The sequence below is a fragment of the Erythrolamprus reginae genome, chromosome 1 (genome assembly GCF_031021105.1).
Source record: "Erythrolamprus reginae isolate rEryReg1 chromosome 1, rEryReg1.hap1, whole genome shotgun sequence".
NCBI classification, from domain to species: Eukaryota; Metazoa; Chordata; class Lepidosauria; order Squamata; family Dipsadidae; genus Erythrolamprus; species Erythrolamprus reginae.
In genome coordinates, this window is record NC_091950.1 from 182,461,816 (window position 1) to 182,488,310 (window position 26,495).

Below are 26,495 nucleotides of genomic sequence, written 5' to 3' on the forward strand. Positions count from 1 at the left end.
CCAGCAACAGCGTGGGCGGGCGGTGCGCGCGCGCTTGGGGAAACCCCAGCTCCGCTCCCCAGCTGGGAAGCGGCCCCAGCAACGCGCGCGCGCTTGGGGAAACCCCAGCTCCGCTCCCCAGCTGGGAAGCGGCCCCAGCAACAGCGTGGGCGGGCGGGCGGTGCGCGCTTGGGGACACCCCAGCTCCGCTCCCCAGCTGGGAAGCGGCCCCAGCAACAGCGTGGGCGGGCGGGCGGTGCGCGCGCGCTTGGGGACACCCCAGCTCCGCTCCCCAGCTGGGAAGCGGCCCCAGCAACGCGCGCGCGCTTGGGGAAACCCCAGCTCCACTCCCCAGCTGGGAAGCGGCCCCAGCAACAGCGTGGGTGGGCGGGCGGTGCGCGCTTGGGGACACCCCAGCTCCGCTCCCCAGCTGGGAAGCGGCCCCAGCAACGCGCGCGCGCTTGGGGAAACCCCAGCTCCGCTCCCCAGCTGGGAAGCGGCCCCAGCAACAGCGTGGGCGGGCGGGCGGTGCGCGCACGCTTGGGGACACCCCAGCTCCGCTCCCCAGCTGGGAAGCGGCCCCAGCAACAGCGTGGGCGGGCGGGCGGCACGCGCGCAGGGAAACCCCAGGCGCGAGCAACGGGGTGGGCGGGCGAAGGGCGGGCGGCGGTAGAAGTAAAAACACCATCTGCGCATGCGCAGATGGTGTTTTTACTTCCGCACCGCTACTTCGCGAAAAATCGATCATCGCTTGGGGTCCTGGAACGGAACCCTCGCGATGATCGAGGGACCACTGTAATGGGTTTTTAATAGTTTTTAGTATTTAGGATTATTATTGTACACTGTCTTATTATTGCTGTTAGCCGCCCCGAGTCTCCGGAGAGAGGCGGCATACAAATCCAAATAATAATAATAATAATAATAATAATAATAATAATAATAATAATAATAATAATAAAAAGGAAAAAGGCGGGCTTTTTCCAAAGGCTTCTCCTTGGTCCAGAATCTGGAAAACACTTTTACTGGACAATAATAGGATTTGATTTATGAAACTGAAATAGGCATCATAAATGGGTATGTTCCTGGGGTACCAGCTTCAATACTAAATAAGAACACAAATGAATGACAAAATTGGAGAGTCCTTGGAGGTCTTTTAATCCAGCCCCCTGTTCAGGCAGGAATCCCTATATACCGTTCCACAAAATTTCTTCTTAGAAACCTCCATTGTTGAAGCACCCATAATGTCTGGAAGCAAGCTATTCCACTGATTTGTTCCATCAGGAAATTCTTCCTTAGATCTCGGTTGGATCTCTCTTTGATTACTTTCTATCGATTGCTTCTCGTCCTGCCTTCAGGTGGTTTCACTGAGTATTATTGCAGATCTTGTTCCATTCATAAAATAAAATAAAATTGGGACTATCTTAAATTTGGAGGGTGTGAAATGCCTAAATGTAACCATATGATATAATCAGTTCATGAAATTATTCTTGCTTACAAAGATAGGCACCCATTTGCAGCAGCATTAGTTTATATTAAGTGAATGAGGTTGCATTAAAGAACATCATTCCTCTCCAGGGGGGAAATGAGAATGCTTTCTTCGGCAACAGGAACTTCAGAGTGAGCTTCTGCAAGGCAGGTATTTCTGAAGCAGATGATAGTTCCAGATACGTGACTGGGCCTTGGTGAACACCACAAATACATTGCTATAGCACTCACGGCTATCAGCAATGCAGATAATATCACCAGGACGAATATCCTATGATGTGATACTTGAAAAAGAGAGCGAGAAAGGGGAAAAAAAACTTGATAGTAACAAATTTATTTTCATGTTTAGGAATTAAAACATGGGAAAGTGATGTCACATACCTTTCATTGGTGGTACTGCAGTCTCATGATCATCTGAAAAACAATGCATAATTAACTTCATAGGTTAGAGAGAAGGGTGATGTGGCTAGGAATAAGTACTGTGTTTGCACAGAAGCTGTTGGGCAGCCGATTTAATTATTTTTAAAAGGTATTTTATTTTTTAAAACTGGTGCATGAAATAAAAGCATAAGTGCATTTCTAGTTTGTATCTAGATCCTTGACAGGCATTTTTAGACATCACAAATGGTAGCTTTGCTTAAAACTGCATCTCCCAGCCCAGAAAAAAAGGTCAAAAAAAGGAATTATACAAAACATCATGTTGAATTATATGAAAGAAGTCAAGAAGCATCCAGAGTTTATCCTCTGATAAATAACCATTTCTTTTCTGCACACCACAACGAGCAAATCCCATCCACAACTCCCATTGGCAGTTATTTTATATTTCTCCAATACTTCAAAATGTTCCTATCAGCCTCAAAAAATTGACTGTCTTAGATTTACCATATTTTTCGGTGTATAAGACCAAAACCAAGACTTTTTACCTCAAAAAGTAGTTTTTAAAATTGGGTGCATCTTATACATCAAATGTTGCCGAGGCTGCTGGGCAGCCCTGGCAGGAGGCCAGCAGCTCAACCCCAGGAATGGGCGAGAACCTGCCTTTTCATGGCAGAAGCGGCGGCGGTGGTGTTTTGGAGCCTGAATGAGCCCACCCCCCAGGACCTGCCACTCCCACCGTGGAAAGGCAGTCGAAGGGGAAAGTCTGGCAGGTCCTGGGGAATTGGCTCATTCAGGCTCCAGAGCACCGTCGCTCCTGCTCCCACCATGGAAAGGCAGCCGAGGGGGAAAGGCTTATTTTCCCTTTGGCTGCCTTTCCAATGGCGGAAGCGGTAGCGGCAGTGCTTCGAAGCCTGAACGAGCCCGTCCACCAGGACCTGTCACTCCTGCTATGGAAAGGCAGCCGAGGGGGAAAGACTGGCAGGTCCTGGGGGATGGGCTTGTTCAGACTCCAGAGTGCCACCACCCCTGCTCCCGCCCTGGAAAGGTAGCTGAGGGGAAAATAAGTCTTTCTCCCTCGGCTGCTTTTCCATGGCAGGAGAGGCGGTGGTGGTGCCCCGTAGCCTGAACAATCCCATCCCGCAGGACCTGCCAGAGAAGAAAACAAGGGAACTTCATACCGCGTTAGAGAAAAGCGCAAAGCACTTCCGGTCCGAAGCCAATTAGTTTTCTCATCCGAGCGGCCCAACCAAAAAAGTGGATCGGTGTGGGAACGGAAAGATGGAAATAGATAAGAATAGATAAGGGGGGGGGGATGTGTTCCCAGTTTATAACTTCCTGGTAAATCTTGCAGCTTCTTAAAGCCTTCTCTCTCTCTCTCTCGGAAAACGGGAGTTTAGCTGAATCTTTAGTGTTCTAAAACGGGGGTCTCCAACCTTGGCAACTTTAAGACTTGTGGACTTCAACTCCCAAAATTCCTCAGCCAGCAAAGGTGGCTGTGGAACTCTGGGAGTTGTAGTCCACAACTCTTAAAAGTTGCCAGGGTTGGAGATCCCTGCTCTTGAAACACTCCTTTTAAGGAGTATTTTAGGTTTATCATCATCACCATATATTTCCACATACTTCATTTGTGAAAATTGGAGTAGTCAAGACAGGGGTCTTTGAAAAGCTCGTAGTATAGTGGTAATGTTAAGGCAACCTCAGCAGGGAACTGTAATTGTAAATGATTCTATCACTAGCCATTCCTATGACTAAAGGAACAACTAACAAAATGAATTGTTCTCGTTTGTTTGTTTGTTTGTTTGTTTGAGTTAGAGGTTAGGAGTGTGAGAGTCTTCAAATTTAGCAAGTTTGCGGACTTCAATTCCCATTTCTGAGCTAGCATGACTGGTGGAGGAATTCTGGGAATTGAAATCCACAAGTCTTGAAGCTGTCAAGTTTGAAGTTTGTAAAAAGTGTACATGGTTTTAAAAAGTATACATGGTTGTAAAAAGTATTCTGCTACACTGGTTTTTTATTAAACAATGTAATACTACACCACACAGTATATTTCAAAATACTTTTTTCCTTGTATTTCCCCTCTAAAATTTAGGTGCGTTTTATACACCGGTGCATCTTATACATCGAAAAATACGGTAATAATTATATTAAGATGTTCGCCTTGTGCTAAATTTATCTCCTCAGAAAAATATGAGCGTCGAAACACTTTGGTTAGGAAATAACATCAACAATTTACTTGAACAAATCATCACGTTTAAGGAATTTTTGCTGCTGATTTTATTCAGAATATAGTGTTACATTAATTATAGCTTTTCCTCTTGTGAGTGTATTATTTAGAATAAAAATAGTTGCCACTAATTTTAACCAAATATGCAAAAGCACTGGACTTGAGAGGGAATCTTCTAGGAATAAGATAGCAGCAATTTTTTCAATTATTAGCTGACTCATGTAGTTTATTTTTTTAATTTAGTGAAATGGAATTTTTTTTAATTTAGCCTCACTGAATTTTCATTCATTGTAGTTGGGATCCTTGGAACGCCTATGGGACTCATATATTTTTAAAAGAAATATAAAATCCTTAAGAGATTGCTAATGTTTTATTCACTCTAGAGATTGGTGGCTGCAAATAGTTTGCTTTTGGCCCAGTTAAGTCCATGTTTGTGCAGAAGAAAGAGTTAATGTTTCAGCAACAATGTGGGGCTTATGGGTTTCCTACCCTTTCATTAGAATGTAAGAAGAGAAACTGTAGTTACATATTCTTTAAACATAGGTTCGTACCTGTGTTGGTTTTACATACAAATCCTTTTTTCTCTTGACAGGGTACTAACTTCCAGATGCCATCTGCAGTTGTCAAGACAATGCAGCTGTTTCCTGTCCATTGATCCACCTCAGTCTCCTCAGTGCCCCAATTTGAATACTGAACTGGAGAGCCATCAAACCATATTAGCGTAGCATCTAAGGGCAACATTAGTGATTTCACTCAAAAGTTGGGAGTCTCCAAAATCCATGCACAAGGCCTCACAATTCCATTTATTATATCTTTCCACCCCTGCTATTTTCTTCTATCAAACTTACACCCCTGTATGGATTTGAGGGGAGATATCTGTGAACAAACTACTATGTATCATAATTTATTCAAAAATTTAATTTTAATTCAAAAATTCAACAGTGCTGCGGCTTTGGAAATTAGGGGAGTGTCTAGCTCTAGTTATCTTCAAGGAAGCTCATACAGTACATCACAACTGCAAGCTATTTCTCCTCACACAGTATTATCTAAAAGTAGTCATTAAATGTTTATGGAAATGCAATTTACTTGGGAACTGTCCATCTACAGTACATTCTCTTTTTACGACATGAAATTAGATATTTTGCAAGCTACTCGGAGTGCTTTGGAGGAAGTAGATTTCAAAGTAAACCATGAAAAACAAATACTCTCATTTTAAGTTCAAATTAATTTTTACTTCAGAGGTATTGCTATTCCTCTCTATTCCTTCAAAATACTTCTGTGTCATCCCTTAGACCTTTATGCAAAACAAAACAGCCTGTAAATATCTAAATGGATTTCTAAATATGCATCTTCCTGTTTTATATTAAACTACTTTGAAAAAAATCTCAGGGCTCCTTTGTGAAACAGATGCGTTTGAAAAATATTTTCACTGTATGTCTAAACATGGGATATATAGACAAAAACGTTGGTCCTAACAAACGTGCCAAGAGAGCCACAAGGCTAAAAGTAGAAAGATCTAGTAAGCTAAGAGAATAGTAGTTTTCTTTCTCAGCCCAAGATACTTAGCAGAGTTGTAATGTGGGGGAATTATGAAGAGGGAGCATTCTGCATATCACCTTGAGTTCCTGTATAAAAGGTGCACTATAAATTTAATAAAGTATGGAGACTAGTGCATTGCACACATTCTTCCAAACTTCCTTAGAAGTGAAGGCATGTCAAAGTTCAAGAGGAGAGATGGCTAAATAAAACTGGCTTCCTTTCCACATAATAATACGAAAGTGGTAGTAGCAATAGTAATAGCACTTAGACTTATATACCGCTTCAGAGCCCTCTCTAAATGGTTTACAACAGGGGTCCCCAAACTTTTTACACAGGGGGCCGGTTTACTGTCCTTCAGACTGTTGGAGGGCCGGACTATAAAAAAAACCTATGAACAAATCCCTATGCACACTGCACAAATCTTATTTAAAGTAAAAAACAAACTGGGAACAAATACAATATTTAAAATAAAGAAGTAATTAAATAATGAAGTAATAAAGTAATTTATACTTCTTTATTAACAAGTAAATTTAAACTTAAATCAACAAACTCCCTCCATTTCTCCTTCCTTCCTTCCCTCCCTCCTTCCTCTCCATTTCTCTCTTCCCTCTCTCTTTTCTTCCTTCTCTCTCATTTGTTTCATTTTCCTCTCCCTCGTTTTCTCTCCATCATTTTCTCATTTTTCTCTTTTCTCTTTCTCTCACTCTTTCCATCTATCCCCCTTTCTCTCTTCCTCTCTATCTCCCTCTTTCTCTCTCTCTTTCTCTCTCTTTCTTTCTCTCACTCATTCTCTTTCTCTCTCCCTCTTTGTATCTCTCACTCTTTCTCTCTCTCCCTCTATCTCGCTCCTATCCTCCCCGCCCCTTGCCTCTGTACTGCCTCCTCGCTCAGCAGCAGACCGCGGTGAGTGGACAGGAGATTCGGGAGCTTATTATGTCTATTGATAAAATCTCGTGGGCTGCTGCGGGCCGGATAAATTGCCTCAGCGGGCCGCATCCGGCCCCCGGACCGTAGTTTGGGGACCACTGGTTTACAAAGTCAGCATATTACCCCCAACAATCTGGGTACTCATTTTGCTGACCTTGGAAGCATGGAAGGTTGATAAGCAAACAAAATGAAAATGCGATAGGAACTAATGTGTCCTGTAATCAGAATATATAGTAAAACAGTTATCATTTGCATGTTGTGTTAATTGGTGGCACAGCTAATTTTAACTACCAAAGAAATTATACGGAGAGGGCGGCATACAAATTTAATAAATAAATAAATATGTCCTGTGCCAAAATTTCAAATAGTTGGATGTGACTTAATCGTTCACTAGCTTCTGTTCACTTACTATCCATAAGGAAGTGAGTATTCAACCAAATCATTTCAACCAAAGAGCCAAAATAACGTAGTTCTTCCAAAAGAAAATTATTTTCATCCCTGCTTTTGATTGTTAGAAGATTAGAACCTGAAAATGAACAAATGGCAGATTTATCATTAAGCAAATATACTTAGAATATAAAAATATGCTCATGCAAGATTTTACCTTTAGATTTATTTAGAATTTGCTTTAAAGCAAATTAAATACATCCCACATTATGTATTTAATCAATTTGCTGCAAGATTTCTGGATTAAGATTATAAAATGGCCAAATGAAACAAGCACAATATAAAGTCTATAAACAATTAAAACAGACACAGAATAAAACCAAAGCAAATCTAGAAGTACAGAAGAACAGCAGTACAACAACTATGTTTTAAAACTAAAAAATTTGAAAGGCGGGGGTAACTTTTTCTTCTTGGCATGAAATGCAAAAAGGAAAATATAGGTAGGCAATTGTAGCTTAAAAGGTTGGCCCATAACCAGGCATCACTTTTATTTTTATTTATTTCTGTATTTATCATATTTATATGGTGATCCATCTCAAATAAAGCGATTCTGGGTGATGTATAAAAATTAAAGCGCTCATTATAAATAAAACCGCTCATTATAAATAAAAACGCTCATTATAAAAATCCTTAAAATTATTGAAAGTCACTTTGATATAGCAGTTCAGGTGCTGGCCTAGAAACCAGGAGACTGTGTTTTAGTCCTGCCTTAGGCATGAAAGCCATTTGGGTAAATGGGCCAGTCCTTCTTTTTTCAGCCCAATCTCACAAGGTGGTTGTTGTGAAGAAACGAGGAAGAAGCAATATTAAGTATGTTTGTTGCTTTTAGTTTCTTATAAAGTAATAAAGGTGGAACAAAACTCTAATAAACAAGAATGTAAAAGAAAATGTTATGAAAACATTCAAAATATACAAAGCACACAGCGCAAAAACAACAACCACAGTAGAGCCATCTAAGAACGCATCCAAATTCCTTGGGATTCCCCCAGGCCTGGTGTCACAATCAGATTTTAAGAATCTTTTGAAACAATAGCAGGGAATGGACCTAACCCGACTTTATATGTATGTATGTGTGTGGGGGTTATACTCCATAAGGGAGACACCATAGCAGAAGAGGCCCACCTCCTGGGTCCCCTTAATTGTAAAGCCCTACTAGGTGGCTTCTCTGTCAGGCATTCCCAAGAAGCCGAGAAAGCCCACCCTGCCTTTTTTTCTGCCTTAATGGGTGTTACCTCTCAGGTTCAGGCCAGCGTTCAAAGCCCTTACTGGTTTTAAACTATCTTCCCAGACTGGATCTAATAAGTACTTGCTTTCACAAGCTTTTCACCGAGGCTTTCCTGCATGTTCCCCAACAGCAGTGGAGATTCATGGGAAAAATTCTCTCATTGGAAAGAAGTGTCTATGGCCTACATTGATATCATTAGAGCCCAAGTCATGTGTCCTTATTATGGGTCACAGAAAAGGCAACAACAAAAAAAGAATATGTTACATATGTAATAAAAAGGCTCCTGATTATGCTTAGTCAATTTGACTATTAGTAATGCATGAATTTCACTGGCTACCAATACAAATTTAGCAATGGTAAAGGAGTTATTTTACGATCTTGATATACCCCCCCAAAAAACCAACCCCACCCTACATAAAATTCCTCTTGTGGACTAAAATGGAGTAAAGAGTTCATTGCAATTGCTCAGTAAAAATTAAATAAAAATAAAAGATTAGCTGATGATTCAACACTTCTCTTTTCAGAGAAAGAAAGCTTTTCTACTTAGGAAATTTTCCAGACTTCATCATCCAGCACAGCTGAAAGCAAGAATTCCAGCCCAGAGAAGGATTTAAAATTTTAGCTTTAGTATCAGATTGAAACTTCTGTTGCATTATTTTATGCGCTTTTTAAGTAGTTTGTTACTAACAGGTTTTTGCTAGATAGGGAAATCATGATCATAACTATATCATTCCAAATTCAATGTCTCCCAATTTTTTTCAGGGGGCAATTTAACATATTAGATTTGCTCATGGTTTAGGAGCAGATTTTACATGAAAAACTGACTATCTCTACCTGTATATTAAGATTTTCAATGGGGAACTTCCAATGCTGAAAAGGGGTGAGTGATTACAAGGAAAAGGGTCTTCTCATTAATTGCACCACTGGTATAGAAGTATGTACAAATGGCATCCTGTCGATATGCTATTCTATATGCTGTCCACACAGATGGAGTGCTGTAACCAGAGATCTTTATTACACATCTCCTCCCACTAATGACTGTATGACTGTAACTTTGTTGGTTGTACTGTAGCTTTATGATTTATATTGACTGGTTCCTAATATGATTTGATTGGTTATTTGTATCCAGACTATCATTAAGTGTTGTACCTTATGATTCTTGACAAATTTATATTTCATTTTATGTATACTGAGAGCATATGCACCAAGACAAATTTGTTGTGCGTCCAATCACACTTGGCTAATAAAATTCTATTCTATTCTATTCTACCCTACCCTACCCTACCTCTGTCTTTGGACATATACCCATTCATTCATTCATTCATTCATTCATTCATTCATTCATTCATTCATTCATTTTTTAGTTAGTTAGTTAATTAGTTAGTCCAATACACAATGAGGGTTTTAGTGGGGGTATATATATATATATATATATATATATATATATATATATATATATATATATATACACACATACACACACACACACACACACACACATAGTAAAATACACGATGAAGGTTATAGAGGAGATACTCATAGTAAAATATATCTATGAAAGAATAGAAAAGAAGATATAGTAATAGAACATATCAATGAAAGAATGGAAGAAGAGATATAGGAATAGAAGAAAGGTATAGGAGATATAGGAGAGCAATAGTACAGGGGACGGAAGGCACTCTAGTGCACTTGTACTCACCCCTTACTGACCTCTTAGGAATCTGGATAGGTCAACCATAGATAATCTAAGGGTAAATTGTTGGGGGTTTGGGGATGACACTATACTTTATTCCAGCTGACTTTCTTATGCTATAACTTAGTAACTTTGGAGAATAAAATTACTTCTTACTGATATTTCTATGCTACTCCATTCTAAATGGCTTAATGACATACAAAAGTGGTAGATTAAAAATAACAGAAGAAACAAATCAACAGTGCTAAACAGGCAGCAGCATTAGCCCCCAAGTTTAAAAACTTCTTACCTTGCCTTTTGCAAAACTCCAATGCTTCATAAAAGTTTAGATTCTCAAAAACAGTGGAAAAGCTGTAGCAACTGCTGTTAAACCTTATCCAAGGCGCAGCCTTTTCATCACACAATTCCTTATATTCCATTGATTTCTTTTCTGTGACAAAGGGAACAAGTGGAAGTACCGTATTTTTTCAGCATTATCACAAACCTTGCATTTGCTCACTAAGTTTGCATTTTTAAAAATTATGATTTTAATGTCCCTCATGATTTTATATAACCTGTGCCTTGGCACTGGCAGCAAAGTGGGCAATTCTGATACTATCTTGAATTCTAATGAATCCCACTCCCTCCAAATCTTCAAGCATTGTGTAATTTTTAATATCCCTGATTTGGTTGCTACTTTCAAATGGGTTATATTTACTAAAGGTGTTTCAACGTTTAATGTAAGAGCTGACTTACTTGGTGGAATATGGCAAATTGCACCATTCAAGAGCTCTTCACAGTCAGTATTCTTCCAATGTCCATTGATATCAATGTAAACACAATGTCCCAGGCTTTGTGTTTCCTCTTCTCCCCAAAACGTAAAAAAAGGCCTGGTGCCATCTGACCACTCAAAGGGAAGGTCATTCTGCCAAAACAAGTATTGCAGGTCATTAACTCAAGAGGCTTTTACGCAGCAATTGCAATCGGATGAGGTACTTCATGCTACAGAAATGAAGTAATTCTGCTTGAAGTGAGGAGCAATTTAAGATTCTTAAGTGAAGCATTCTAGCCTGGTCCAGTAATTCCAGTTATCCAGAGAAGGTTTCGGAGCATTTTTCTAAAGCCTCTTCCAGTTAATAGAGGTGCCAGATAGGAAGCTTAAGAGCAGAAGAGATAGTATTCAGCAGGTTCTAACCAATTTTGGAAAAACAGTAGCAGAAATTTTGAGTAGTTTGGAGAACCAGTAAATACCACCTCTGACTGGCCCTGCCCCCATCTATTTTCTGCCTCCCAAATCCCCAGCTGATTAGGAAGAAATGGGGATTTTGCCTTCCCCTAGAATGGGGAGGAAATAAAGATTTTATAGTATCCTTGCCCTGTCACGCCCACCAAGCCAAGCCATGCCCACCAAGCAACATCTACAGAGACAGTAGTAAAAAGGTTTGAATCCCACCACTGAAGAGCAACATGAGATGAAACCCCATGCTTTGCTTTTTTAAAGCAGGGGAAGAGGGCCTCTTACTCCATAAAGCAGCTTCTAAGGTAGATTTCACATGAACCTTTTTTGGGGGGGGGAGGAAGCCAAGCATCTCTACCAACCTTGTCTTTTTATTACTTACTTGGGATTAATACACACTGCTCAAAAAAATAAAGAGAACACTTAAACATCACAATATAACTCCAAGTAAATCAAACTTCTGTGAAATCAAACTGTCCACTTAGGAAGCAACACTGATTGACAATCAATTTCACATGCTGTTGTGCACATTCAACTTTGTACAGAACAAAGTACAGTAATACCTCCTCTTAGGAACTTAATTGGTTCCGGGAGGAGGTTTGTAAGGTGAAAAATTCATAAGATGAAACAATGTTTCCCATAGGAATCAATGCTGCTTCTGAAAAGGAAACCACCGCTGCTGCCACTATCTTCTTGTCCTGGCAAGACGGATGGAATCCGCCGGGACGTGGCAGCCCCACCCTTTAGGAGGGCGGGGCTGGAGCAGAGGGGCGGCTACGAAGGGGCTGGCTTGGCGAAAGCGTTCCCAACAAAGGGGCTGTGAGAGGGTTTTCTCCGAGCGCTTTGGGAACGCCTGCCCCACCTCTCCTGCAGCCCCTTTGCTGGGAGCGCTTTCGTCCTGGGCTGTCAGTGAAGGGGCTGCGAGAGGGGCCAGACGGGCGTTCCCAAAGCGCTCGGAGAAAACGCTCCCAGCGAAGCGGCTGCGAGAGCGCTTTCTCCGAGCGCGGAATCCCGGCGGGGGCTGTAATCAAATGGGAAATTCCAGCGGTGACAGTCACAAGGCAGGGAAATCCCTCAAGCAATCAGAGAGCGCACACGCAGTAAGAGAGCCCACGCTTCCGGGCTCAGGTTCGTAAAACGAAAATGGTTAAGACAAGGCAAACAAATCGTAAACCCCAGGTTCATATCACGAAATGTTCATATAAAGGGGCGTTCGTAAGACGAGGTATCACTGTATTCAATGAGAATATTTCATTCATTCAGATCGAGGGTGTGTTATTTGACCCTTTATTTTTTTGAGCAGTATACTTTATTCACTCTCTTTTCCAAGAAAGGGAACTGCTTTATCTTATGTCAGATCATTGAGCCTTATTTCTCTTGCCACTACTGAGATTTCAAATAGGAATGTTCCATTTGTTGTGTACAAAATACAGTATTATCAGTGATATGAGGCCTTTCCCAGTTTAAAAATGAAATGTATAGTATCGAACAAAGACATTGACAAACATGAAGCTGGAATCAAGTTATTTTTAAGGTTCGGTTTTCATGGATGTTAAGGCATATTAATGAATTGAGAAATCAGCTCTCTCTGGGGCAAAAATAATCTCTTTACAACTCTTTCAACCAAGTACAATATTTCCACTAGCTGAATGGAAATGAAATGCTCCCTTTTGCATGCAGACCCTTTTGTCATCCTAAAATGATAACATCCTGAGTGTTGGAGACATCCTGCATGGAAGAGCTCTAAAAATGGTATGTACAATCCACCAGCAGAGATGTTACCTATACTATGTCCCTCTGTTTCCATTTTCCATTATTCATGATTCTCTATTTGCAAATTCGCCTACTTGCTAAATGTGTTTTTAGCAGCAAAATCAATACTCAAGGCCCTTTCACGGTCATTCATGGATATGCAGAGTGGCAACAGACTTGAATCACCCATGCTCATGTTCCATCTGAGGTTTCTATATTCTCTAATTCAACGTTTGCAGTGACTTTATAGCATATAACTTCCATGAAAAATGAACATCAATGTATTTGGGGTGCGCTCAGTTCCTTACCCAATTCCTTTCATAGCTACAAACTTGACTGCAGAAAATACAACTTCAGCAACAGAGTATTCAGTGCCTGGAATGTATTAGCTGACTCTGTGGTTTCTTCCCCAAACCCCCAAAAGTTAACTTTAGACTATTTATAGTTGACCTCACCCCATTCCTAAAAGGACTGAAAGGAGTAAGCGCACCATTCCTACCATCCCTGTCCTATTGTCCTATTGCCTAATTTACCTGTACCTATCTTGCTAATGTTTATACCTACTACATTGTACATGCTTGACTAGATAGATAGATAGATAGATAGATAGATAGATAGATAGATAGATAGATGATAGATAGATGATAGATAGATAGATAGATGATAGATAGATAGATAGATAGATAGATAGATAGATAGATAGATAGACAGATAGATAGATACAATATTTCCCCACAATGGTCAGACTTCAGGGGGATGTACTTAATCTTTTGTTCTTTGCTTAGTCTCTAATCCTTGAACCTACTCATTTTTTTTCTAAGTCTACCCATATCTGTCTTTCTGTTGAGCAATTTTCTAAGTTTCATTTTCATTGATCACCTGGAGCATATGATCAGTTTCATTCCCTTTAGGATGCACCCCATTTGTGTAGTCAGCTGTTAATCGCATGGGGTTCAAGAGAAGGGATATATGGAAGATCTCAGAATTGCATTTCATGTACACCAGTGGCCCCAATCTTTTGGGCACTAGGACCAGTTCTGTGGAAAGAGCTATTTTCTGTGGACCAGAGGGGGTGATGTTTCATGTGCTGCCTGCATCCTGCAGATGGAGCTTTGCTTGCTTTGTGCGGCCTAATTTTTGCATGCCCGGTGTTGGTCCATGAACCAGGGGCTGGGGATCCATGATGTACACCACTATCCCTGTCTGAAAAAATTCCAAAGAAGTTGAAACCAGTCAAGTGTTATTTCCTGGTGATCAATGTAATTGAAACGGGGGGAAATAACCCCTGATCTTAACTCAGCCTTATCCTCCACAAGGGAAGGCAGCTTCATCATTACTACTTTTATCGTAGAATTCTACCATGGAACAAAACATGAAAACTCTTAAGTTTACAATTTTATATTCCTTTAAACTGTATCACTGTTGTTGTTAGGATCATTGTTATGAAATATCTTTACCTTACAGTAATGTTTGCCTTAAATATTATCTTCATTGAGTTAAATTCACAATGAGTTAAACTTCAAAGTATTCTGGCATACATTCATTGGACATCTTTAGTAAATCTGATAAATGAAATTGGAATGCGCTTAATAAATTACATCAACTGGATATAAATTTGAAATACCTACATCTGAAGTGAACAATCCAATCCAGTGAGCATAACCCACTCGATTTATCATTATGGTAAGGAAAGCTTGGTGGTAGTAGTCTGTAATGCTGACCAATTCAGCCCCAATTTTTTGGCACATTTGTAAAGCTATGTACCAAGTCATACTGCCATTGATCAATGTATATGTCCTATTTGCATATTCTAAAGTATCCGGGATAGGATACATCACCGAAGGATCAATAATATGTCTAGAAGTATCTGTGATAGAGAAAATCAAGAGTCATTTGAAAGGAAAAAAAGCTCAACATTAAGACATCAAAAAATCTATAGCCATTTGTGAAAGAAATATAAGGGACAAATACTGCAAGCTATTAGAATTGTGATAGGACAGGCGGCCTGAGATTAGCTAACACTCGGCTGATGGTGCCTGGCCCCTCTCCCAGGCCAGACAAGCTGCTTAGCAAAGGGCAACTATAAAAGTCCTGCAGCAAAGCAGTTGTGTGTGTTGTGTTGGTTGTGGTCATTGGTGTGCTGGTTTTGGAGAAGCAGTGGGTGCAGAAGTGCTCTGGGAGTGAGAAGGGTTGTAGATTTTCTAATCCAAATAGGAAATTGGAAGCAAACTCAGAGAAAACGAGAATTGGAGAAATTCACTCCTGGTAGTAAAAACTGCTTCTTGGATGAGAAGTAGACCTTCCCAGTAAACCTAGGAAGGGTATCTATCAAATCCAACTGGGACTAGTACCTAAATATCTGCCAGTGTCTAACAGCAGTGGTGGCACAGTAGTTAAAATGCAGTATAGTGATCCCTCGAGTTTCGCGATCTCGATCTTCGCGAAAACGCTATATCGCGATTTTTCAGCAATTGTTACCATCTCGATCTTCGCGAACACTATATCGCGATTTTCCCCACCCGATCAGGTCACTCTCTTCCTTCCTTTCTCATCTTTCTTTCTCTCTCTCTATGTTGCTTCTTCCTCTCTCACACTCTCTTCCTCCCTCTCTCATCTCTTTCTTTCCTTCTCTCTCTTTCTCTCCCCCTCTTGCTCTCGAGCGGCCGCCTAGCAGCTGATCTGCTCGGCAGCGCAGCAGCAGCGAGGAGCCGAAGATCTTCGGCTCCTCGCTGGTGCTGCGCTGCCGAGCAGATCAACTGCTAGGCGGCCGAAGGAACGTTCCCTGGGTCTTCCCCGCCGCCTCGGATCCTCGCTGATGCCCGCCCGCCGTTTGCCGCTCGCCCCGTTCGGCGGCCGCACGTCCCGTTCGCCCGCCGCTCGCCCCGTTCGCCAGCTGCTCCCCTCGTTCGCCCCCCACTCCCCTCGTTCGCCCGCCGCTTGCCTCATTCGCCCGCCGCTCCCCTCGTTCGCCCCCCACTCCCCTCGTTCGCCCGCCGCTCCCCTCGTTCGCCCCCCACTCCCCTCGTTCGCCCGCCGCTCGCTTCGTTCGCCCGCCGCTATCGAACTTGCTATCGAGCCTGCTAATGAAATCCAACCCGCAGCGGCCCTTTCCCTCTCCAGGCTGCGGGAGGGGTCCGGAGAACAATGCCTGGCGCCGCGCTCCCGGCTGGGCTTTTTCCCCCCATTTCCCCTCGGGTGGAATTTCAGACCCTCCGCCGGTTGGATTTCATTAGCAGGCTCGATAGCAAGTTCTTCCTCCCTTTAGAAAGCCCCGCAGCCTCCTCCGCCCGGCGAGGCCGCCAGCGAGGACCCGCAAAGCCGCCGCCGCCGCAGCGAGGCCAAGCCGCCCGCTCCCACGGCACGGGCTCCCAACACAGCGCCGCTCAGCCCGCCCTCGGCGATGCCTCCGCGGATCTGCAAACCCAGCCGAGCGACGCCTCTGGTCTGGGCGAAGGCAGTGGGCAGGCCCCGCCGCAGCAGTCCCCGCGGGCACCGCGCGCCAAGGGCCGGCCAGGCCGCCGGCCAACAAAGGGGCTCCCTCGCCTCCAGCGCGGCAACTTGGAGCCCGGCACGCCCCGCAGCCCTCGCCTCGCCCGCCCCCGCCTGGCCGGCGCTCCGGCTACCCCCGGCTGAGGAAGAACCGAGTAGCCCCCGCCCTCCCCCGCCCGGCTCCCTTCAGCCCCCCGGGGCCAAGCGGGCGGGGGGCGGGCGGGACTTCGCCTGTCTCCGCCGCCAGCATCGCCCCTCCGGCGGGCCGGCCTCCCCCGCCCGCCTCTGCTGCAGCCGCCGCCGCCTCCCCGACTGGCACAAAAGGGCCCCGCCCGCCCCGCCCCGAACCTTACCTTGCGAGTTTTTGGCTGCGGGGGGAGAAGTAGGATTTTCCTAACTCCCTCCCCCTGCAGCCAAAAACTCAAAGCCTGTATCCTGCCGCCCGGTTTACCCAGGACACGAGCGGCGAAGTGACTTGGAGGAATGGAGATCCGGCCCTTCACTTGCCCTCCCAGCAAAAGGCAAAGCCGCGCAGCTCCCCAGCCGCCAAAGGAGGCTTAACCCCACCCCTCTGTCCCACCCATCGCCCGTGGTCGGCATAACCTCCTCCTGCCTATCCCCGCTTTTCTGCCGGCCACGGGCGATGGGTGGGACAGAGGGGTGGGGTTAAGCCTCCTTTGGCGGCTGGGGAGCTGCGCGGCTTTGCCTTTTGCTGGGAGGGCAAGTGAAGGGCCAGATCTCCTGCCTCCTGCCTCCCCCCCCCCAATGTCTCCGCTGTAGCAGCTGCTACAATAGACTTCCACGCCTTTCGTCCGTGCCTGGCGGGAGGTGAAGAGTTCTTTGCCCAGTGCAAAGTTGACAGCAAGCAGTTCCGCAGTCGCCGAAGGAGGCTTAACCTGCCCGGTTTCAGTGGGGTTTCCCCGTTGCCCAGGGATTCCTGAACCCACCACAGCCACCTCCATTCGGGCGAAGGAATCCCTGGGCAACGGGGAAACCCCACTGAAACCGGGCGGGTTAAGCCTCCTTCGGCGACTGCGGAACTGCTTGCTGTCAACTTTGCACTGGGCAAAGAACTCTTCACCTCCCGCCAGGCACGGACGAAAGGCGTGGAAGTCTATTGTAGCAGCTGCTACAGCGGAGACATTTTGGGGGGGAGGCAGGAGGCAGGAGATCCGGCCCTTCACTTGCCCTCCCAGCAAAAGGCAAAGCCGCGCAGCTCCCCAGCCGCCAAAGGAGGCTTAACCCCACCCCTCTGTCCCACTCATCGCCCGTGGTCGGCATAACCTCCTCCTGCCTATCCCCGCTTTTCTGCCGGCCACGGGCGATGGGTGGGACAGAGGGGTGGGGTTAAGCCTCCTTTGGCGGCTGGGGAGCTGCGCGGCTTTGCCTTTTGCTGGGAGGGCAAGTGAAGGGCCAGATCTCCTGCCTCCTGCCTCCCCCCCCCCCAATGTCTCCGCTGTAGCAGCTGCTACAATAGACTTCCACGCCTTTCGTCCGTGCCTGGCGGGAGGTGAAGAGTTCTTTGCCCAGTGCAAAGTTGACAGCAAGCAGTTCCGCAGTCGCCGAAGGAGGCTTAACCCGCCCGGTTTCAGTGGGGTTTCCCCGTTGCCCAGGGATTCCTGAACCCACCACAGCCACCTCCGTTCGGGCGAAGGAATCCCTGGGCAACGGGGAAACCCCGCTGCGGGTTGGATTTCATTAGCAGGCTCGATAGCAAGTTCGATAGCGGCGGGCGAACGAGGCGAGCGGCGGGCGAACGAGGGGAGTGGGGGGCGAACGAGGGGAGCGGCGGGCGAACGAGGGGAATGGGGGGAGAACGAGGGGAGCGGCGGGCGAACGGGGCGAGCGGCGGGCGAACGGGATGTGCGGCCGCCGAACGGGGCGAGCGGCAAACGGCGGGCGGGCATCAGCGAGGATCCGAGGCGGCGGGGAAGACCCAGGGAACGTTCCTTCGGCCGCCCAACAGCTGATCTGCTCGGTAGCGCGGCAGCAGCGAGGAGCCGAAGATGAGGTTTCCCCGTTGCCCAGGCAAAGGGGAAACCCCATCTTCGGCTCCTCGCTGCTGCCGCGCTACCGAGCAGATCAGCTGTTGGGCGGCTGAAGTAACCTTCCCTTGGTCTTCCCCACCGCCCACACGCAAACTTCACCATCTGCGCATGTGCGGCCATGAAAAAATGGCCGCACATGCGCAGATGGTGTTTTTACTTCCGCACCGCTATATCGCGAAAAATCGAGTTTCGCGAGGGGTCTTGGAACGGAACCCTCGCGAAACTCGAGGGATCACTGTATTACAGGCTAATTCTGTCGGCTGCCAGCAGTTCAAGTCTCATGATTGTAAATGCAGACAATATACTATGTGAAATTCTATATCATTTAGCAATGGAAATTCTAGTCTTAATTGCTATTATAACCTTATGACTACCTGAACTTTGAAAGTTGTCTGCCTATATACAGCAGAAATCACACCAAATCACCTAGAATTCAAATTTATTCAACTGCCATATTCGCTATTCCCTTGTTTTTAATCTGTAAACAACTGCCTATAAACAGTTTTGGTAAGCATTCTAATTTGAAAAAAGATGACTTATTTAGTTTTTCTGTACCCTCTTGTCTCATTTTCATCTATTAATTCCTGTCATCAGGCAGAAATTTAATAATTTCTTCCCCAACATCAGTCCTTAAGAATTTTGTATAATTTTTCCTAAAATTGCTTGATTATCACCATTCACCAAAGTCTAATATTGAACAGTTGCCAATTTCTCATCATGAATATATATTGAATTAGAAGCACAACCACACGTCCACACAGCCCCATCCGAGAAGTACATATATCCTACCTATAAGGTGAATACAGTATCTCTGTACATACACGTATACAAAGCATCCAAAACTGAAATAGAAGCATTCACTTTCTTAAAGTAGATCTTTTGTGAATTGGAACTCTGTGCAGCTTTAGATCAGTGTCTCTGAACCTTTAAGATGGGTGGAATTCCACTCCCAGAATTCCTCAGCTAGCCTGGATGGTTGGGTTTTCTGGGAGTTGAAGTCTACCCATCATAAAGTTGACAAGGCTGAGAAACACTATTTTAGCTCAAGGTAGTAGACTTCATACAACGTACAGAAGAGATTAGTAAATTAGCTTATAAAGATTAGCACATTTTTGTATAAATGTTATGTTTACCTTGAGGTTTCTGACAGACAAACCCATTTTTGTTCTCACAGTTTTCAAGGTACCACTTTCCCATTAAACTGAAACTTGGATTATTTAATATTGAAGTACAAAGGACAACTTTTTTTCTAGTATCAGCAATGTAATGGTTCTGAAATTAATATATTATGATAGAAATCAGTGGGAAAAGCCATAGACTTAAAAAAAATAAAACTCATAATCAGAGTATACATAAAATGAAAATGAGAGATGCCACACAACATCGTACTACAGTTTTTTTTCATTCCTAGCTTTTTGGTCCCCATAATTTACTGCCTTTAAAACAATCAACATGCAGCGTTATTAGCTGCACTGCTATTTCTCGTTAGAACTTTCTTTTATCTGCAGTATTTTTAGAATTTTTTAAAAAAAATCTCAATAAAACACGTTGCAATATTTTAGCATAGGAAAGTGATAGAGAAATAAACAACACATAATAAATCTCACTGACATTCTTATTGTATTGTTGACGTCGTGCAAACAATTAATGTATTCTTTGTTAATAGAATTGATAGATTTGTTAGAAGATAGGAAGCATTTAATTATGTAACCACCTATAAAAAGTTCCATTCAAATGGGGGTATTTTTGAGAGAGAAAATATACAGTTTGCAACAATAATTTTCTTGGGATTTTCTTTTGAGCTCTTCTCAAGGCAATCTTAGTTGAACCAAGATGTATTAATTAATTCTTTCTTTCTTTCTTTATTCTATTTTTATGCCGCCCTTCTCCTTAGACTCAGGGAGGCTTACAACATGATAGCAATAGCACTTTCCTTTCCATGAAACAATTTATGTTTGAACAATAAATAGGAGAACTATCAAAGGACATCACTTTATTACTGAATTCATTAAATAATCTCTGGAAAACAAACATCAATAAGATTGATGTATTGGCAGTTCTGTGTTAGCAAATACTTCAGAAGAAAAGGATTTAGGGGTAGTGATTTCTGACAGTCTCAAAATGGGTGAACAGTGCAGTCAGGCGGTAGGGAAAGCAAGTAGGATGCTTGGCTGCATAGCTAGAGGTATAACAAGCAGGAAGAGGGAGATTATGATCCCGCTAAATAGAATGCTGGTGAGACCACATTTGGAATACTGTGTTCAGTTCTGGAGACCTCACCTACAAAAAGATATTGACAAAATTGAACAGGTCCAAAGACGGGCTACAAGAATGGTGGAAGGTCTTAAGCATAAAACTTATGAGGAAAGACTTAATGAACTCAATCTGTATAGTCTGGAGGACAGAAGGAAAAGGGGGGACATGATCGAAACATTTAAATATATTAAAGGGTTAAATAAGGTCCAGGAGGGAAGTGTTTTTAATAGGAAAGTGAACACAAGAACAAGGGGACACAATCTGAAGTTAGTTGGGGGAAAGATCAAAAGCAACATGAGAAAATATTATTTTACTGAAAGAGTAGTAGATCCTTGGAACAAACTTCCAGCAGACGTGGTAGATAAATCCACAGTAACTGAATTTAAACATGCCTGGGATAAACATATATCCATCCTAAGATAAAATACAGAAAATAGTATAAGGGCAGACTAGATGGACCATGAGGTCTTTTTCTGCCGTCAGACTTCTATGTTTCTATGTTTCTAAGATTCCACAATTCTAGTTTTGATTTTCATCTTTCCCCAACATTAGCTTACATTAGAAGTGGGCTACCAAATTCACTGATAACATGAAGATTTTTGTCCCATTCATAGTGCTACCCAAATTCAAATGAAGGATGTTTATTTTCTTACCTTGTTGATACTACAGAATTTTATGGTTGTGCAAAGCATTTAAAATACGTATTTTACAAAACTCCTTACAATGGACAAAGTATGTCTCATAGAAGCTTTAAAGGAGCTACATCATCTCTGAGACTCATACAGCTGCTTTGAAAGGTGCTCCCATCTTTCTCTGCAAGCCCAGTAATTTCATCTAATCGATGTGCTGCACATACACAATTAGGGACATTCTTTGAAATAGACCTATGAACTTTGCAAATGATGTAATTGCTTTAATACTGTGGGAGATGCTTCATTTGCACTAATACGATTTGCAAAGCACCAGAGTTGGATACTGGATATGATTCATACTGCATAAATTGAATGCCTTTTAGACCATTGGTTAGACTGGGAATTAGGAAAAATAATCCCAGAAGGTGGCAGACTATTTCCATAACACTTACAGCAAATGAGTTTGATTCAAGAGCATTTCTGTCTTTACGATTTTAATGGGACTCTTGGTTATTCCTGATTAATATCATCTTCACGAAAGAGCTTTCTGTTTTCATGTTTTCTCTAGATTTCCCCTTCCTCCTTCTATCTAAGTAGGAAATACATTCATTGTAAACACAATATGTAGAGTACAAAAAAAGTAGAAAAAAAGTAACACTACATTGCCTTACTTGTGCTGGAGACCAGTTGGCATATTCTACTTCTTGTCCATTAAGCCATTTTTCATAATTATCACTCTGCAGACCAATCCAGACATTAGATTTATGTCCAAATAGGTTCATTGCAATGAAAGCTAGAAAAGAAAACTAGAATTCAGAAACTTCTCTGCTAAATTTATTATTTTCAAATTAATAGTGATTGAAATTACACGGAGATGAAAAGTAAGAAATGCAGGCTAATACAACTTGGGTGAATTCAAATGACTTTGTATCAATCTGAAAGGTCAGTTATCAAAGCCTCCTTCAGTTAGAACTGCAATTCCAACTGCTAAGAAAGAACCTTTAGCTGTGATGGTTATCAAGGGGAAGTCTTAAATCCCAGGAAATGAATTTAAACACAAGAGATAGAAATTTATCCAAAGATAATTAACCCATAAAATGCAAATATACATGTGTTTTATAACATTACTTATTTCTGCCATAGTTAAAATCTAAATATTGAGCAATGATATTTTACAGCCAATTGCAAGTACTCAAGTTATTTTTTTCTGATAGAAAATTATATTCGGTCTTCTATCAAGGATAATACATATTCAATTGCAAGACATAAATAGAAAACTTAATCAAGTATTTAAATAGTCTTGTTTTGAATCCTCTCACTTTTACTCATATAATATCCAGTACTATTATGTCTTACAAAACCTTATTATGTTTGGACCCAGAGCCTTAAATATAAATATAGTAAATAACAGAGATGGTCCTATTAATAAAATATGCAATATCTGTAAGAAACATGTATTTATACCATTTTGATTAAGGTGTAACACACCGTGTGGTACCTTGTTCAACTTCATTTTCAAATGATACAAGTGATGCATCATAGTAGCTGCAGGTTTTTTGAGCAGAATACCAACTTTCTAAATAGGCTGGATCCTTTGGAATCTGCAGCAGGAAACACTGTGTACAGAAAGAAAGATTGAATTGGGTATTTAGGATAGCTACGAGTCACTCAAACTAAATTTTACTAAGAGCCAGTTTAATAGAAAACAAGGTTTAAAAACAGGATTAATAGAATTGTGTACTTTTGTTGTGCATTATTTAAACTAGAATTAATTATGTTAGATAGATTGAAATAACGTTGTGTATGATATGACTGTATGTATGGTTTTTTTATATATTTTTTTCTTGTTTTTTAGACTTTTAAAATGTATTATTGTTATTTTAGATTCTAATTATTAGATTTGTCATTATATATTGTTTTTATCATTGCTGTAAGCCGCCCCGAGTCTACGGAGAGGGGCGGCATACAAATCTAATAAATAATAATAATAAAATAATAATAACTGGATTTTGAACTATGATTGAAGATATTTACTATTTTTATTTTAGAGAAATTTTTAAATATATGGATGTTTATTAAAGCCACATGTACTGTTGTGTAAGAATGTGTTTTTAAGGAGAAAAAACTAAAATATGTTAAAGTATGTAGAACCTTATGAATTCTGGGTGAAATTTTATGCTTGCTTAAAGCATATGCATAGAGATTTAATTATTGAATTTAATAAAAGCTGCAGGAAGAGGAATGAAATAATGAGTGCAACTCAGATGACAAAACTAGATAAAAGAGGAAGCATTAGATAAATGGACATATACCTAAAATTAAAATATAGTGGAATATAGAGATATAAAAAGGAGAGTTATGATAAATATAGAGATTAAAAATTAAAGTAGCTTTTTCAGACTGTCAAATAATTGAATTAAAAATTTTCCACTCATGAAAAGGATTTTGAGGGTGTGAGGGGAAGTAGGACGGAAGAAGATAAAGGAGAGAGAGAAGGGGAGGTAGAGAAGAAAGAAGGACAAGAGAGGTAGAAGAGGAGAAGGAAGGGGAAGAAGAGGAGATGGGAGAGAAGGAGTAAGAAAGACGGAAATGGAGGTGGAATAGTCACCTGAGATTGAAAGAGGGGAGCAGTGAGAGAAAAACGTGGGACAGACTGAACATTTCAAGTTAAATTTCTTTTGTAATTTAGATAGAATTTTTTATTGGCCACGTGTGATTGGACACACAAGGAATTTGTCTTTGGTGTACAGTGAACCCTCGAGTTTCGCGTCCTCAAGGATCGCGAAAGGGCTATTTCGCTAGTTTTCAACCCGGAAGTAAACCCCACCATCTGCGCATGCGTGCCCTTCCACGCATGCGTAGATGGTGGAGTTTCCCCGCCGGGCAGAGGCTTCCCTGGGTCTTCCCCCTCTTGCCCCGGTAAGACCCCAGCGGCGGTGGGCTGGAGCGCGAGCTTGGGGCACCCTAGCTCCGCTTCCCAGCCGGCAACGGGGTGGGAGGGCGAAGGGCGGGCGGCAGTGGAAGTAAAAACACCATCTGCGCACGCGCAGATGGTGTTTTTACTTCCGCACCGGTACTTCGCGAAAAATCGATCATCGCTTGGGGTCCTGGAACGGAACCCTCGCGATGATCGAGGGTTCACTGTATATGCTCTCAGTGTACATAAAAGAAAGTATACATTTGTCAAGAATCATGAGGTACAACATTTCATGATCGTCATGGGCTCAAATAAGCAATCAGGAAACAATCAATATTAATAAAAATCTTAAGGATACAAGCAACAAGTTACAGTCAAAGGTGGGAGGAGATGGGTGATGGGAATGATGAGAAAAAACTAGTAGTAATAGTAGTGCAGATTTAGTAAATAGTTTGACAGTGTTGAGGGATTTATTCGTTTAGCAGAGTGATGGTGTTCAGGAAAAAAATGTTTTTGTGTCTAGTTGCCTTGGTGTGCAGTGCTTTATAGTGACATTTTGAGGGTAGGAGTTGAAAGAGTTTATGTCCAGGATGCGAGGGGTCAGTAAATATTTTCACAGCCCTCTTTTTGACTCGTGCAGTATACAGGTCTTCAATAGAAGGCAGATTGGCAGTAATTGTTTTTTCTGCAATTCTGATTATCTTCTGAAGTCTGTGTCGGTCTTGTTGGGTTGTATAACCAAACCAGACAGTTGTAGAGGTGCAGATGACAGACTCAATGATTCCTCTGTAGAACTGTATCAGCAGCTCCTTGGGCAGTTTGAGCTTCCAGAGTTGGCGCAGAAAGAACATTCTTTGTTGTGCTTTTTTGATGATGTTTTTGATGACCATTTTAGGTCTTGAGATATGATAGAACCTAGAAATTTGAAGGTCTCTACTGTTGATACTGTGTTGTCTAGTATTATAAGAGGTGATAGGACCATTTCTACGGTTTTGAGTGTGTTCAGGTCCAAGATTGTTCCGATTGCACCACGAGGCTAGTTTTTTAACCTCCTGTCTGTATGCGGTTTCATCATTGTCTTGAATGAGACCAATCACTGTTGTATCATCTGAAAATTTCAGTAGTTTAAGAGATGGATCTTTTGTGATGCAGTCATTGGTATATAGAGAGAAGAAAAGTGGTGAGAGTACATAGCCTTTTGGGGGGGGGCTGTGCTAATTGTACAGGTATATGACGTGATTTTGCCTACCTTCACCTGCTGCTTCCTGTCTGAACACATGTGTGTTCAGATACCACTAGCTGATTTAGTTTAGTTAGAAGAATGTTCGGTATCATGGTGTTAAATTCTGAACTAAAGTCTACAAAGAGGATTTTAACGTAGGTCTTTGGAGATTTAAGATGTTGTAGGATACAGTGCAGAGCCATATTAACAGCATCATTTGTTGATCTATTTGCTTGGTAGGCAAATTGCAGAGTGTCTAACAGTAATCCTTGATGGTTTTCAAATGAGACGTCACTAACCTTTCAAAGGTTTTCATAACTACCGATGTTAGAGCAACTGGTCTGTAGTCATTCAGTTCCTTGATGGAGGGCTTCTTTGGCACTGGGATGATAGAGCATTTGAAGCAAAAAGGAACATAGCACATCTCTAGTGAACTGTTGAAGATTCAGGTGAAGATGGGGGCCAATTGGTCAGCATGGACTTTTAAGCGAGGAGGAGTTATCTTGTCTGGGCCTGGTGCTTTTCCTGGCTTCTGTCTGTGAAATAAATCTTGCACTTCCTTTTCTGTGATGACTAGGGGTCGCAAACCCAATGAGAAGGGTTCAGTTGTAGGAGGTTTGGCTGTTGTTGGTATGTCTTGGATGGAGGTTGTGGAAATAGCTGCCTGTAGTTTCTTTTCAAACCTGCAGTAGAACACATTTAGGTCATCTGCCAGTTGCTGATTTCCATCATCTGTGAGTTCATCCAGGTCTCCAGAGGCATCTTCAAAAATATTCCAGGCTGTGCAGTCAAAACAAGCCTGTAGCTTTAACTTTTCCTCTTTGGTCCAAATACTCACTGATTTAATTGTTGGTTTTGTGGCTTTAAATCTTTGTCTGTAAGCAGGTACAAGGCGAATCATGCAATGATCAGAGTGGCTCACAGCTGCTCATGGTAAGGAACAATAACCATCTTTTAGTGTTATGTAGCAGTGGTCTAAGATATTATCACCTCTGGTGGGACAATTGACATGCTGTAAGTATTTTGGTAGCTCTCTCCTTAAGTTTGCCTTGTTTAAAGCTTCCAA

At 42.4% G+C, this 26,495-nt stretch overlaps 1 protein-coding gene across 1 annotated transcript in view; it reads right to left on the bottom strand.

Annotated features, from left to right (window-relative positions):
• Positions 1-1,445: 1,445 nt before the first annotated feature.
• Positions 1,446-26,495, bottom strand: part of PLA2R1 (phospholipase A2 receptor 1) — a 90,169-nt gene continuing 65,119 nt past the window's right edge. Inside the window, exons 21-30 of the mRNA XM_070731607.1 lie at positions 22,789-22,906; positions 21,962-22,083; positions 19,536-19,674; positions 14,494-14,732; positions 10,633-10,801; positions 10,187-10,327; positions 6,942-7,058; positions 4,618-4,794; positions 1,846-1,878; positions 1,446-1,748 (exon numbers count right to left, since the gene is read on the bottom strand). Coding sequence (XP_070587708.1) covers positions 1,531-1,748; positions 1,846-1,878; positions 4,618-4,794; positions 6,942-7,058; positions 10,187-10,327; positions 10,633-10,801; positions 14,494-14,732; positions 19,536-19,674; positions 21,962-22,083; positions 22,789-22,906 — 1,473 coding nt within the window. The 3' untranslated portion in view covers positions 1,446-1,530. The remainder of the gene's footprint in view (positions 1,749-1,845; positions 1,879-4,617; positions 4,795-6,941; positions 7,059-10,186; positions 10,328-10,632; positions 10,802-14,493; positions 14,733-19,535; positions 19,675-21,961; positions 22,084-22,788; positions 22,907-26,495) is intronic.